Source organism: Falco punctatus (assembly GCF_963210335.1).
Source record: "Falco punctatus genome assembly, chromosome: 2".
NCBI lineage: Eukaryota > Metazoa > Chordata > Aves > Falconiformes > Falconidae > Falco > Falco punctatus.
Window position 1 is genome coordinate 28,402,428 of NC_137581.1, and position 16,201 is coordinate 28,418,628.

Consider the following 16,201-nt stretch of genomic DNA (forward strand, 5'->3'; position numbering starts at 1 on the left):
GTGAAGTGCTCCCCATTGTCTAATGTGGATTTGATACTCATTACCTTCAATGTAAGGTAAAGAAACATTTATAAACATTATTTCTCTTTCCCCCAGAACCAGCATTCTACTTTGGAAATGATGAATACTACGTTGATGAGAGTGCTGGCCATATTGAGGTACGTGTCTGGAGGACTGGAACTGATCTGTCTAAATCTGCCTCCGTTACAGTGAGGTCTCGCAAATCTGAGCCAGTAACTGCAGAGGGTAAGTTATTGTTTTGCTCTAGTTTCATAATACATAACAACAAAAAATGCTAGTGCATTTGGTCTTGATATAGATTCAACTGCATAAGGTGAAATTATTTGTTTCTTGGTCTTAGCAGATCTTAGTACAAATTGTTACCAGTTTTGTCTCAAAACAGGAGTAGGAGCAACTGTAAAATTTTATAAACTGTTATAAATAAACTGTACTGTCATTAAATACAGCACTAAGAGAAATGCCTTCAAATCCTCATATAAAACACTATCCCACGAAAGCAGTTCATTATTTGCCTCAACAGCATACTGAGGGCACAGAGTTATAATCACTGGCAGCATGCAGAGTTTGCTCCTCTCATTTTTACTCTAGGCAATGAGAAATTACTATCTAGTATCCTGTTCAGCAAGAGAATTTCTATGGCTGTGTGGTTCAGTGATGCTTCAACAGAACCTTTGCAGAATCAAGTGTTAGTGTAGGGGTTTTTTTTTTACTTTTCACATATGACAATGTGCCTAAGACATTTATATAAAGACAGCATAAAAATTATCTTCCTTAGATGCTTATTCTGAGTGTAACTGAACAGTAGAGTTTAGCTTCTCAACTAATTTTTAGCTAAAATTATGTAAAACTTTACTGTTATTTCAGGAATATATAATCATCTTATATACGTATCAGACATAACTTATATGATAAACCTATTTCTCATGAAAAAGAAAATTATGAAGTCTGAAAAAAAGATAAGATTACTTCACTTCTGAACTTGCTTTATATGATCTGATGTCTTTATCTCATCCTGAATATTTAAGTTATTTTATTTTTTGGGGAAAAAATATTTCCATACAGTAAGAATCATAATTCATTTTGCTAGGACCTCTAGATTCAAAACTGGAAATGGCACACCTCTTGGACTGTCTTGCCTGTTGGTTACAGCCTGAAAGCTCTGACATGGCTGGCTGGCTGTAAAACCATAAACCTGGTTCTTGGTCTTACACAGTTCTGCAATGATTCTGCTGCACTGAGCTGCCAGTCCTGGCATCCTGTGTTAGAGGCTTAGCTCTGGGGTAGATCAGCAGGGACCTCAGGCAAGTGCCCACCTGACAATGGCCTTTAATCTTGCCATATTTTGTTAAATTCACAGAGTTCCAAACCTTATTTCAATTTCAGTGAAACCATTTCTCCCCAAAGCTTTGTTTCAACAGCTTTGCTGCTTATTCTCCCCCCAAAAAATGAACATTAAAACTATTAAAACTCAGTCCTTCATTAAAATCCTAGATAGCTTTAATGCTTTGGTTCTGAGACAGTGTGTCACATTTTAGTCAGTATCTTGGTTTGTTTGCTTTCTTACTGGCTTTTTAAGGATTGTTTTGCTTTGCTCAAAACAAAACAAAACATAAAAGCAAACCAAACCCAGATCAGTCTGCCTTTAACATTAAGGTGCCAGACCTCACCAGACATGGTCTGAGGAGAATTTGATTCTTTTATTTTCCATTCACTTTGTTTTACACAACTCCTCTGAACAGTTCTTAATATTTATAGCTTAATATTGACTTGTTTTATTGTATAGTCCAACTTATATTGGTCAAAAGAGCTTTTTGCTTTACATGACTGCCAGAATTTGGCAAATTCTAAAACAGTATATAAAAAAACCCTATATATTTGCTTACAATTAACTGTGTAATGATAGATGTTTTTATTTTTCATTGCAGGTAATGTTATTTATTAATTTAATACTTGTTAATCTCTTTTCCTTTGGTAGCTGGAGTAGATTATGTAGGCATCAGTCGTAATTTGGATTTTTCCCCTGGAGTCCATATGCAGACATTTCGTGTGGTAATTCTGGATGATCTTGGGCAACCGGTGTTAGAAGGAACTGAGAAGTTTGAGCTTGTGCTAAGGATGCCCATGAACGCTGCCCTTGGAGAACCCAGCAAGGCCACCATCTTCATTAATGACTCACTGTCTGACTGTGAGTAATATTTTTTTTTGCCTTTTCACATTTCTGCAGGAGATCGATGACTGCAGTACACAAATAGCACTTTTCCTTTTGAATCACACCAAAACCAGCAAGTCTACCTGTTTCAGCTACAGACGATGCAATTTGCTGTCTGGCTGCTTATTTTATGTATCCTGCGCAATGTAAGATATCAAATTTGAAATAATGGAGGAAAGATATGATAACTTTTGCAATTATACACATTCTTTTTACGTTTTTCTTCCCAGTGCCTAAGATGCAGTTTAAGGAATCTGTATATGTAGGCAATGAAAATGATGGACAGATTTCTGCCATGATATATAGGAGTGGGGATATCCGATACACATCCACTGTGAGGTGCTATACAAGGCAAGGTTCAGCTCAGGTAATGATGGACTTTGAAGAACGTCCTAATACTGACAGTTCCATCATCACATTCCTTCCTGGTAAGCTTTTGATCTTATTTTAGAAGTTTTGAGTCTAGCATGTTTTGTTTTGCTTTGCATTGCTTTGCTTTCTTTTCCTTTGTTTGTTTGTTTTCTTTCATTTTAATTGTGTCTTCTCACAAAGTACTGCCAAAAAGACCACTCTGGAAAACCAAGCTTTTTTCTGTACACAATGGGCAGAGTGCACAAATTGTTGTCTCTTTTTGCTTCACTTCTGACATAGAGGGATCATCAATAGGAACCAAAGGGAGGGACATAATCTCATATAGGTTCAGCCTGAGTGCCAGGATTTTTTTGATAGTAAAAGCAGGTTCAGTGTAACACAGTAATGGAAGCACAGACCTGCTGTGAGAAAGGAAACTTCAGAAGCTCTGCTCTTTGTTAAGCAGATTTCTGGTAAATACATTTGACTTTCACTGAAGTAAGTAATAGGTCTTTCAACAGGTTTACAGCTTTGTAATTTCTGTTTGAACTTTTTTTTTTCCACCAAAGTTTTCCTAAGGCAATTCACTAATATCAGATACTTAATATTTCACATCAGAGATTAAATACAAATAAGTCAGATGTTCCTGCCTTGAAAGAATATTACCTGATTCCTTCTATTTGTGCAGAACAGTTTAGTCTTTTAAGTTTACACACAGATAATATTTTTACAAGCCCTAAGCAAGTTCTGTCATCAGCATGAAATCCTTGGTATGCCCTTATCACAGAAATGATGACCTTCATATTTCTGTAGATATGTATGATAGTTCTCTAGTAAAGTGAGTTGTTCCATCTATCTTTATTTAGAGATGGCCTCAGCTTTCAGCACTGTCATGTACTCTATACCTTTGCCATTGTTTCTGTGCAACCAGGATAGAGTCCAACTTGTTACAATTAATGGATCTGGACCCCTTAGGAAGTGATTTTCCTCATTTTTTTTTTTGAGTTTCACTCTACCATTTCTCCATTAAGACAAGTAGCAAAAAGAGATCTGCTACGATCGTATCTTGTTTCCATAAGCTTCTTAGGCATGTTTAATATGTGGCAGTTTCAGTAGTTTTCACATTTCACATGTAAAAATGAGCAGGATAAATATTTTGAAAAATTTTTTTCTCTCCTCCTAATGGATAATTTATTTTCTATAGGGGGAAAAAACCCACCTCAGAGAATGAACACAGTCAGTATCCTGGTCTGGTTCTTCTTGAAGAGCTTGGATCATAGTTGCATGTGTAATGATGAAAAAATACTGTAAATTGACCTCTTTCATATCCTATGCTGTTCCTTTTGTCGGCGAGGTAGGAGTCATTCTCGTGATGATGAGCCCACTAAGCCTGACACTTGGAGCCAGACACTGTGCACCACTCATAACTCTTGCTGATCTTGTAGAAGACCTAAGACAAGGCCTATTTCCCAGTCTCTGAACATCTAGTAAGTCTAGACACATTAATTTGTGAGTGCTCAAACTGAGTATTCTGCAACTCCAAAGCATTTTTAAGGCAATAATCTTTGTTGCTTGGAATCAGTGGGAGTTTAAAAGATACTAAAATCAAATTAAATAAGTGAAGGTCCACACAGTTGGAGAGTGTCCAGTCAAAAGAGACTGAACAACTTCAGGACAAAATTACCATTATTATTGCAAGTTTCTATTACTCTGTTTCCTCGTGCAAGTTTGTTTTTTTTTTTAAATGCACATTGTGGGAGAGGTCACTGAGGAGTATTTTATTGTAAGATAAAACAAAAGGAACAATACACATGAAGTGGATATAACAGATAGAAAATTGTCTTTGAGAAGTCCCAAAATAGTGGATGCCACTTTAATGAGTTTTCATAGAAAGCTAATGATTACCAATTCTGCTTTCACTATTATCATTACCCATTAACTTATGCAGTGTCAAGGTGGATGCCTTGGCCAGCAGAAGCAGTCTGTGGTTCCTTGAGCTTGGGAAGAAGTATTGTAATAGAGCAAAGAACACCTAAGTTCTGCATGATGTTACCTTCAGAATGATTGCAGGTGAAACTGAGAAGCCTTGCACACTGGTGCTTATGGATGATACTTTCCATGAAGAAGAGGAAGAACTACGTCTGGTTCTTGGCACTCCAAGAAGCGATTCTTCATTTGGTGCCTCTATTGGTGAACAAAATGAGATGCTGATAAAGATTCGGGATGATGCAGACAGTAAGAAATTTTTTTGTTGTTATTGGCTTTTGGAAGCCCATTTGTGTGCTCTAAAAACATTTTTCTTCTGTTTGCAGAGGCTATTATTAAGTTTGGTGAGACCAAATTTAGTGTGAGTGAACCAAAGGACACAAGGCAAGTAGCAGTTGTAAAAATCCCAGTGCTTCGTTTGGGAGACACTTCCAAGGTTTCTGTTGTGAGAGTTCATACAAAGGATGGATCTGCTACTTCTGGAGAAGACTATCACCCTATATCAGAAGGTAGGATCATTCAGATGATTATCACATCCTACTGTTTGGTTTTGTTCATGACTTTAATGTAATATTTGAAAAATTAAGTAACTTTATGAATAGATTACTTTGCAACTACATCTATTAATACATTTTGCTATTTAAATTCAGGACAGACGTGATCCCATGTGGTATGCAACTGCTCTTAGAATACTAGATATCAGTGAAGGTATTTGCAAAAGAATTGTGTCTACCTTGAAAACATCTGTAGCTCAAGTAATAAATGTGGAATAAATCTGTGAGTGCCACCTTAGTAACATTTGCAAAGTGTAATACCATTATTTTGCAAAAGCATCTACTTATAGGATATGATTGTGTGGTTGATTCTCAAGCAGTTCATTAAGCTAATGGCTTTTGCTCTATGTAGGAATTAATGTCTACTTCTGTTCATTTTTTTACTTTCATAATAATTAAGCTTTATTTCTATATCTCTGCAATTCACTGCCCAATGCTCCTCACTAGTAATGAATGAGGAGAGTTGTGCGACAGAATAAGGAATTTCTTAGTTGATAAACTTATTTCTATTAGTAGCCCATCAACATGGTTTAGTGAATGACTAATAGACTTTGTAGCACTATGAATTTTTTTCTTCTAAAGTTTACGATAATACATGATACTAAGATTAATCATTCATTGCTGGAGTGCTTTTACAGTTTTGTATAAACTGTTTTGGTGCCCAGTCCAGCTGAAAGATAGGACTTATTTTTGAACATCCAGTAACAACAGTGGGCTATCTCCGAATTCCATAAAGAGGCATTTCCCACTAGTAATATTTGAAGAGAAAAATTGTTAGCAACAAGAAAGTTATCAACCCATAGCTTGCTAATTACAGTCACTTTGCCTTGTGCATTTTAGAGTTTTGCTCTTTCCTTTTGAAAACCACAGGAATTTTTAATGTCAGCTAATCCTTACCCTGTACGCATTATCTATACACATTACCTATACACATGGCCTTGCTTTACCCTCTCCCTGCTGTGCACTGACAGCACACAGGAGCAGAGTTTTCAAGGGAAACATGCTACTGCAGAACAATAACAAGAACCTTTGAGAAAGGTCTGTGATCTGCAGGATTTCCCCACAGAAGAATCAGAGCATCTGTTGGTTTAGGGACCCTGCCTGTTCAGTCGTGGGTATAAACCCCACATCCCTAACTGGGTTATATGAAGGAAGTGTGACAAGCTGAAATTCAGTAAAATTCTTAGCTCTCACACCAGCATGTTTATTACCACAAAGAGTATTTTCATGGCTTAGTAAAATTTAAGGCTGGAAGTATCATTAGACTCATTATGGATTGCAGGATTCTCCCAGTTTCCCCTAGCTACTTTTGTAGAACCCAATAACTTTTGGTTAGAGGAAGTATACACTTCAGAAGGGGCATCCAGTCTTGGTTTGAAGGCACTGGAGAGGATGAGTGTTTCTTAGTGTTTTGCTTCACTGACCAGTCCTTATCGCTTCATCATCACTATACATACTTCAGCAGAGCTCTTTAGCATCCGGTATTTTTTGTGTGCGACGGTATTTCAATATACTAATCAGAACATCATTTTCTGCAAGTCTTTTTTTTTTTTTTTTTTTCCTTCTGGTCCTCAGTTTCTGTTGGTCATTTCTGTACCATCTTTGATTGATTTGACATCCTTTAAAAATAAAGACAGTAGAAATACACCTACTATTTTGGTATCGCTCTCACCCATTCCCTAAACGAACGTTAAATAGTTTCTGTACTACTTCTTCCTTTAGTAATTAATACATCCAGGAACCACAGCACTCTTCTTACTGTCAGTATGGTATGCTGACCCTGGCTGGACACCAGGTGCCCACCGAAGCTGCTCAATCACTCCCCTCCTCAGCTGCACAGGGGAGAGAAAATATGATGAAAGACCCATGAGATAAGGATGAGGTGATCACTCAGCATTTACCGTCATGGGCGAAACAGGCTCAACTTGGGGAAATTAAGTTAATTTATTACCAATCAAATCAGAGTAGGCCAATAAGAAATAAAACCAGATTTTAAAACAGCTTCTCCCCTACCCCTCCCTTCTTCCCAGGCTCAACCTCACTCCCAAATTCTCTACCTCCTCCCCACAAGTAGCACAGGGGGACAAGGAATGTGGGTTTTGGTCATTCCTCACATGTTGCTGCTGCTGCTTCCTCCTCACACTCTTCCCGTGTTCAAGCATGGGGTCCCTCCCACGGGAGACAGTCCTCCTCAAACTTCTCCAGCGTGGGTCCTTCCCACAGGCTGCAGTCCTCACACCCTGCCCCAGCCGGGTCCCCCCACGGGTGCCGTCCTTCAGGCACAGCCGGCTCCAGCCCGGGTCCCCCCGGGGTCCCCAGCCCCGCCAGCAAACCTGCCCCAGCCCGGGCTCCTCTCCCCGCGGGGCCACAGGCCCTGCCAGGAGCTGCTCCGGCGTGGGCTGCCCACGGGTCACAGCCTCCCTCGGGCACCCACCTGCTCCGGCGTGGGGCCTCCAGGGGCTGCCGGTGGGGATCTGCTCCAGTATGGACCTCCTTGGGCTGCAGGGCACAGCCTGCTTCACTGTGGTGTTCACCACGGGCTGCAGCAGAGTCTGCTCCAGTGCCTGGAGCACCTCCTCCTCTTTCTCCTTCACTGACTTTGCTGCCTGCAGAGTCGTTTCTCTCACATTTTCTCACTTCTCCCTTCTGACTGCTGCTGTGCAGCAGTTTTTTTCTCCTTCTTAAATAATGTTAGCACAGAGGTGCTACCACCACCGCTGATGGATGCAGTCTTGGCCAGTGGCAGGTCCATCTTGGAGCTGGCTGGCCCTATCCCTGTCAGACATGATGGAAGCTTCTGGCATCTTCTCACAGAAGCCATGCCTACAGCCCTCCCACTACCAAGACTTTGCTACACAAACTCAATAGAGACAGATAAGACTGAACTTTTTATCCATCATGGCAAGCAAAGTTTTTTCAGCGATAATGCTTTTCAAAATGCAGTACTCTTTTGTGTAACTCTAGTCTTGTATCTTGGTTTTGGTATATGCCATTGTAATTAAATGCATCTTGTATGACTAGGGCATGACAAATACTTTTTATTGAGATCTCCTCAGTCTTTTGGTCATTCATGTTACCAACGTTTATGTAATAATTAGTCCCAGGTAATTTTCAAGGAATTACTTTCTGTGAGACTAAATCTTGGTCTTTGCAAATCTCTTTTGATGATGATAATGCTTTATTTTCAGTGATTTCCATGTGTTCACTGCTATTCATTATTATTATTTTTAGCATCAAAGAGGTTAAACTAAATATATGAACATCTGTAATTTTAAAAGTGAGTATTAACTGCCATCTCTCGTGGCTGGGTCTAGAATTACAGCTTGTTATGAAAAAACAGATTTATTTTTAAGTGTCTTTTTATATTTTTAGAAATTGAGTTTAAGGAAGGTGAAACACAGCACTTTGTGGAGATTGAAGTTCTCTTTGATGGAGTAAGGGAGATGAGAGAAGCCTTCACTGTTCACCTGAAGCCTGACGAGAACATGGTCGCAGAAATACAGGTAACAAACTGATGCAAAGTCCTCAACAGCAAAATCTGGTAAACAGACCTTACTTTCTGGCTCACAGCTTTACTCTTCTTCTAAGGTTTATACACACCATGTATATGGCTTGTATATCTTGGCTTGTATCTTAAAAGACAAAGAAGATCATCCCAGCTGACACAGTAGTACCTACCCAAAACAGATTGTTGCCAAGGGAATAATGTTCGTGGGGTCATGGAAACAATGAGAGACTGAAGTCTTCAAGATACCATTCCAGACACATTCTCCTCATAGAATCAGTCCTAAAAACTGATATCCTCTTGGAAACACACTCTGGCAACACAATATAACCTCTATGCTGTAAAAAGAGCAACTAGGTGAAATATAACTTCTGCTTTCAAAACCCTTTTAATATTAATCTCGTTGTGTGAAATGAAATAGCCACACTTTCTTATTTAGCATTATAACATATGTACTTTTAATTTGAACAGTATATTCCTCTGATTCTGCATATAATGTTCTTCAAACTCTTTGACCACTTCATCAGTATCACAATATATATAGTCTGACTCCAGGTGGCCAGACAGCAGAGACACAGCCTTTGCTGATGACAAGCGTCCCATTTCCACCAGGCGTTAAAGCATACACTGCACATTAGGGTTCTGCCAGAGTACTGAAGTGATTCAAGAAAGCTGGGACAAAAGGTACCCCACTGGGTCTGGTATCTTCAGTGTTCTGAAAAGAAAAATATAATTTTAGCTCTTGCTTTTGTAGTCTGCAATATACTTTCCAGTGCCTCAACCCTTTTTCAACAGCTCATCCAGTTGAGGTGTTAGAACTTCTTTGAGGACAATGTTCCAAAGGCTACACATATTCTGATCAAGGTCTAGGCTGAATCCCCTTGTTTATTTAAATATTCACAGAGAACTATTTCTGCCTTTTCATTGTTCAGACAGCCAAGGCCATTGTTTACATTGAAGAAATGAACAGCATGGCAGATGTCACCTTTCCCTCTGTCCCGCAAGTTGCATCCCTTTTGATATATGATGATACTTCTAGTGCCAAAGACAGAACAAGTCCCATAGCTGGCTATCCTGTCATCTGTATCACAGTGAGTATCTCTGTGGAAAGATGGAACAAAATCAGTATATGTTTTTTGTTCAATGGACTTTAGGCGCTCAGTATCCATCCATATTGTTGTGAGTCACGCATGAGACTAGAACTGTCCTAAGAGTTAATCTACTTTGTCTGGATAACAAATCAATTTTCAAGAGGACAAAAAGCATAGAAAGATTTTTCACTTGTTCATCACTAAGAGCAGTTTGATGTTCACACTAAGTCTGTGATTGCATGATTTTACTATTTCCTGCATTGTCTCGCCTTAATTTGTAGAGTTAAAATCCCTGGCAATAAATTGTTTTCAATGAGTGATACAGACTGAAAAATTAGTACTGTCTGTTGAAGTCCTACAGGCTTCTTTCATTGTAATTTTGCAACTGAAAAGTTTGCATGAATGTTCATATGCATTGAGGAAGGTTTTGGACTCTGCATCTTCAGCTGGTTTCTCACACCGTTCCTTATGCACAGGAATGCATCTTATGTTGAATAGTTCTCCTAAATATAAAAACCAAAAGAAATATTGAAATGCAAAATATGTATGTGAGAGTGTAGTCTGTACCTTCATAACATAGTTAGATTTTCACCAATAAGCCATAATTTAAAATAATATTTTTATTTCAATAAGCATGATTAGACCTGCCTTTTAATATACCGTAACAGTGCTGAAAGTGTCACTGTCAAAATAAATTGATTTCTTAATAGTTTTATTGGAGTTGTCAATTCCATGTTTTTGAGATTAGTGACTCTTGGTAAATTAAAATTCCTTTGCCATGAAGCAAAAAAATTTTAACACATCTGCCTTGTTCTGCAGGCTTGTAATCCTAAATACGAAGACTTTGACAAGACTGGTTCTATATGTGCCAGTGAGAACATCAATAATACTCTGACACAATACCGGTGGCTTGTAAGTGCACCCACTGGTCCTGATGGTGTGACTAGCCCCATGAAGGAGGTTGACTTTGATACCTTCTTCACTTCCTCCAAGATGATTACACTTGACTCCATTTACTTTCAAGCTGGTTCTCGTGTCCAGTGTGCGGCTCGTGCTGTGAATTCAGATGGGAATGAGGGTCTTGAGCTTATGAGCCCTATTGTAACTATAAGCACGTCAGAAGGTAAGACATCATTACATATTGCAAAACCCCCAGACCTCTTTTGGATCCCAGATTCCATCCTAACAAAATCTGATTAGATGATCAGGTGTTTTGACATTACAGTTTCAGCTTTTCTTCTGTTGTTTGTAGAGGCGGTGCAAAATCTCTTTTCTTCACACAGCAGAGAATTAATTGTGTGAAGAAAATGGTTTTTCTCTTTATTAATTTTCCACATCTTTAAAAGCACAACTTTAAAAACAAACTTTTATGTTTAGGAGAATAGTATGTAATGTGCAATGGAATTAGTGAAAGCTGGTTTCTGTTGGCCTTTGAATTCAAATGTAGTAATGTTGCATTGCAATCTCAGCTCCTGTTAGACATTGGAGAACCCACACGGGAATGCTCTTAGGAATGCTTAGCCAAAAGAAAAGCTTCATCTGGCATTCAGGCCTCACTGGACACCCAAGATTCAGTATCTTCCTTGACTAAGGACTATTGCAACTGTTGTCCAACAATGGGGTGTAGATAAAATTTTTTCATGGTTGAGGTATTCATAATAGTCATCCTTCTTTCTGATACTTTCTTTGTCTCTCTCTGATACCTAATCAGTACCAAACTGATGATGCTTTCTCTCAGCCAGCAGTTACTGTAGCCTACCTCCTCTGCCCAGCCAGCTCTTTTCATGAAACTTGTACTGAACAACATTATGAAGCAGAGATGAAGAGCTGACATGCACATGAGTACAGTCTGAGAGCATATGATATTTTGTTGCAGAAAGCACAGATACTTATGTTTATTTTATAATATGGAGAATGAGTAATTGTCAGCAGTCAAGGTAAATTACAAAGCATTCTATTTTATTACCCTTCTGCAGCCATTTTGCATTCTTTGTGTCATCTCTGCTGCTTTCATAGCAACATTAACTCTTCTGGGTTTTGTGAGACCTTATGATAGATAATAAATTACATGATTGTTCATTTGCAGTATCATTTTCATTTCCTTGGCCTTTCCAACTAAATATTTTAATTAAAACAGTTTATTCTGCTAAGTTAGGGCTCTAAGTAGCTTAATTAATAGAATCTCTATTAACCCCTATCCTTTATTCCACATTTTGACTGTAGGATCAAGTCACCTTTGTTTGTACTATCAGGAATCCTACACCCTAAAGAGGACTCTGTCTAAGGGTATTGCCTACAAGGTGCAGTGTAGCGCTCATTAAAGGCAGACAATCTTATGCTGGGTGAGCTAGTTCTGTCATGTGAAACAGACTGGCTCAGTTATAATGTGTTACTTGGATTACACTTGACAAATTAACAGGACTGGTTAGCTCAGGCTCAGGACTGAATTGTCATGCATATATTACCTGAGGTAACCTGTGATGTGGAAATGAACAATCCTGAAGATCATGTACTACATAAAGGAAATTCTAAGATTCTGTTTTGAAAGAAATGCAATGTTCAGAGCAACCTGACAAAATCTTGAATATTTTCAGTTTTGAGGATGCTTGACCTCCAGTGCATAGACCAAATTCTCAAATGTAAGGCAGATTGTGAAAAAATTCTATTTAGCCTCTTTAGTACGCTTTACTTGCATTTGAGAAAAAATACAAACAAACAAACGAAAGATGCTATCATGTACAGAAGAGAAATTTTGTTTCCTCATGCCAGAAGTTTCCAACTTGGAGTTGCTGAGCCAGATGAGGTGCACCAGAACCAGTATGTTCTCCAAGAGGAGAGCCCTGCCTCCTCTTTTCTTGTAATCCCTCAGAAATGGGCAAACAGTAGAAATGTGGGCAAAGGCAACTGTTTTGATTTTCCATTTCTACTGATTTCTTTCTTAGAGTACCTTGTGATCCTTTGGCCATTGCATGACAATGTGCTATGATTCTTGTGGCCAGAATGCAGACACTTCTGCATTGAATGATTCAACTACAAGCCACATGGATTTCAAATTATATGATTGCAAACCTAATCTTCTGGTCCTACAAAGCAGGACTAATACCAGAACAAGTTGAACTATCCCTCAAAAGGATTGCCAAAATAAGTTACAGATTCTTCTTTCTTGGACAAATTCAACATGCAACTGAACAAGGCCCTGAGCAACTTGATCTAACTTTGAAGCTGGCTTTACGTTGGTATATGCACAGTATTTCTAAAGATCCTTTGACACAATATTCTAACTACATTTCAGTCACTAATGGAACAGAGGGCTCAGAGAGTCCTATGAAGGCATATATAGGTTCACATCCCAATCCAGTGCCAAAACCAACTGAACACTACTCAGGTATCTTCCATAAAGCTGTGTGTGTGCTTAAGAGGGTGGGAGGAATAAAAGTGTATGCCTCTGAGGACCTGTGTAAGAAAGTATTGGCACTTGACACTGACTTCATGCTATGGTTGACACATGCAGCTGAAAATGTACAGGTGCGGTATCATCACCTGGTTCTGAAAATGTGGTCCAGCTGATCTAGCAATGATTTCTGTTTGAACCCTCTTTTGCGTAAATTCCTGTTCAAACCTCTGGTAAATGCTACTGAAAGTATTTACTTGTCATTCATGAAAATTCTCCTTGTTTTGGAAACTTGTACAGTGGAAAAGAGCACATCTAAAAATAGTGCAAGGGAAAGTACAGGTTGTTTCCTCTAGACATAAAGTAAAGTTACTGTCTCTTTTTTTCCATTAGGTCTTTGTCAACCTCATATGTCAGGAGTAGTTGGAGCAGAACCATTCTCTGCCAAACTGCGCTATACCGGCCCAGAAGATCCTGATTATGCCAACCTCATCAAATTGACTGTCACAATGCCACATATTGATGGTATGACAAAATCAGCTGTGTAGTTGAGAGAACACATACAACAAGCTGTTATTTGTGCTATTTTATTAGTCATGCGATTTTAAATCATGTCATTTTAGATAGCCTAAATAATAATATAATCTTTTAACACATGGGACCAGAGAAGAATGTGATGAATGTAAAAGTGCAGTTTGCAACAAGGTGCATAAGATACTGTATTGATACATAGTCTTTGATGTGAAGATTGTTTTCAGATTAATTGCATAGTTTACATAAGTTGAACTAGACCTGCACTTTGTAAAACTCCTTTGAAGTGCATAGATATACCAAAGAAGAATTTATTTATTAAAAAAATATAAAATCAGTTAATTACCATGTGCTTCTGAAAAATCGCACTAAGTCCTGACTAAGAAATATGTTGGAGATTTAGAAATTTTTTATTTCACATTTCATGGTATAAAGATATAGCTATTGTGGATAACATTCTCATACACACTTAGCATATCAACTTCCTTTGAATTCTAAAGTACATTATAAGTAAAAAATACAGAAGCACTGCATAACAAGCTTAGTGTTTGGCAAACTTTGGCTAAATTAAGCAGCTCTGACAACTGAAATTTAGTGATAGTGATATAAATTAATATTTTTTAGGTATGCTGCCTGTTATTTCTACAAGAGAGCTCTCCAACTTTGAGCTGACCCTTAGCCCTGATGGAACTAGAGTTGGAAACCATAAATGCTCCAACCTCTTGGATTACACAGAAGTGAAGACCCACCATGGTTTCTTAACTGATGCTACCAAAAATCCAGATGTGATTGGAGAGACCATTCCTTATCAATACAGCCCAATAATTAGGGGCTTCAATACCCTACGCTTCTACCGCAATCTGAATCTGGAAGCCTGTTTATGGGAGTTTGTTAGCTATTATGACATGTCCGAGCTCCTCACAGATTGTGGAGGCACTATTGGGACAGATGGACAGGTACGGAAGTGTAACTTGATTTTGTACTGTATTCTTAAAATGAAAGATTTCCCTTGTAATGCATCTGTGCTGGTAAAAATAAGTGGGTTTAGAATTAATTTATTTGGAAAATGTTTTGGGTTTTTTTCTTAAGAAGAAACAGACTTCCCCTAAAGCCAACTTATGTTATAAATCTATTGATATTCATTAAATGCTAATAGGTTATATATGAAATCCTTGTCTGACTGAAAGTAAGGGAATAATTTAGTTTGAATGAAATTTGCTATTGTTATCTCCCAATACAGTTTTGAAGTATTTTAGGACAAATCAATCACACTTTTACTGTATAGTGAGCCACCTTAGTCTTTTCTTAGAATGAAAAGCTTCTAAAGGATTGCTTTTAGCATATTTATAGTCTGGGCTATTTAGTGTTAGTCATGGTGTATCTTAAAAAAGAGTTTAAAAAATTGTGAAGAGCCTTCTTGCTGATAACATTGGACTGCAGTGTCCTACCAGCTGCTTGGCTCTGCTGATCTTGCTCACTGGGTAACAAGACCCGCCAGTGCAGACAGCACAGTGATCTTGCATCACCCAGCAGAAAATTCCTTGGTCAGGAAGCAATGAGAAGCTGCTAATATGGAATGGACAAAGAACAGAGCTGTGAAAGTGGTTGGGGAGTTAAAACAAAGAGACTGGTGAGACCATCAGGTGTTCTTTGGAAAATTATTTCTATAGATCCATAGTAATGTGGAAGCAAAAGGATGCAAGATTTTTTCTAGTACATTGAGAGCGAAGTTAATCCCTAGGTCTTCCTTGTATAATTACCATATAAGCCTGTCTGATACCACTTAGGCTCTGGACTACAAAAGCTGTAGCTATGAAGATCAGTCCTTTATGACACAGAAAAGTCTCTTTGGGGAATAATCCCACAGGCTGGAAGAAAGACTGGAAATGCAGTACCTTGTTTCAGAGAAGTCCATCCACAGCATGACAACTGTGTGATAAAGCTAACTCACTTTACTGGCTTGCTAGCCTTCCTTGTTGAGCCACTGTGGAAAGGATCAGGCCACTGTGTGAAATGGCCATAATTTCTCTGCTTTTTGACAGGTGTTAATTTTGCCAAGGATCCATCTGTTTATCAGACCTCAGTAGACTTATATGCACAAATTCTTATTGTAAGTCCGAAATGACATGAGGCCTTAGCAGATGAGAAAAGTGTGTTGTTGTCCAAAGAAGCCTATGGGCATGTGCAACAACAAAGCTGTTTTACTACTAAAAGCATAGGTGCCAACGGACATGTAGATACCTAATCAGATAAACTGCTTTTCCTTTTTTTTATACTTACACACCTAAAGTCCACCATACTCTGTGGGTGTCCACAGGTGATCAGTCAGTTTGCTGGACAAGAAATTGCACCAGGTTCTCTTTAGCCCTGAGTTCAGTTCCTAACATTCTGTCCCATTTAACTAGAGACTACATACTCTGTAAGGTATAAAACCAGAAGGTCTCTGCCTTCATGTTGAAAGCTCACTTGATGTTGGGGCATCTGCTTGGGATTGCCCCTCTGCTGCAGGCAGATCCTCCTACAGGTACATTCCACTGGGACTATGAACTGTCAGAGGGAAGA

At 38.6% G+C, this 16,201-nt stretch overlaps 1 protein-coding gene across 1 annotated transcript in view; it reads left to right on the plus strand.

Moving 5' to 3' along the window:
- FREM2 (FRAS1 related extracellular matrix 2) overlaps positions 1–16,201 on the plus strand; it is a 144,407-nt gene that overhangs the window by 102,221 nt on the left and 25,985 nt on the right. The window contains exons 7-16 of the mRNA XM_080376594.1: positions 97–246; positions 1,997–2,206; positions 2,461–2,658; positions 4,652–4,816; positions 4,894–5,076; positions 8,494–8,624; positions 9,559–9,717; positions 10,537–10,840; positions 13,502–13,633; positions 14,264–14,595. Of these exons, the coding sequence (XP_080232720.1) occupies positions 97–246; positions 1,997–2,206; positions 2,461–2,658; positions 4,652–4,816; positions 4,894–5,076; positions 8,494–8,624; positions 9,559–9,717; positions 10,537–10,840; positions 13,502–13,633; positions 14,264–14,595 (1,964 nt within the window). The remainder of the gene's footprint in view (positions 1–96; positions 247–1,996; positions 2,207–2,460; positions 2,659–4,651; positions 4,817–4,893; positions 5,077–8,493; positions 8,625–9,558; positions 9,718–10,536; positions 10,841–13,501; positions 13,634–14,263; positions 14,596–16,201) is intronic.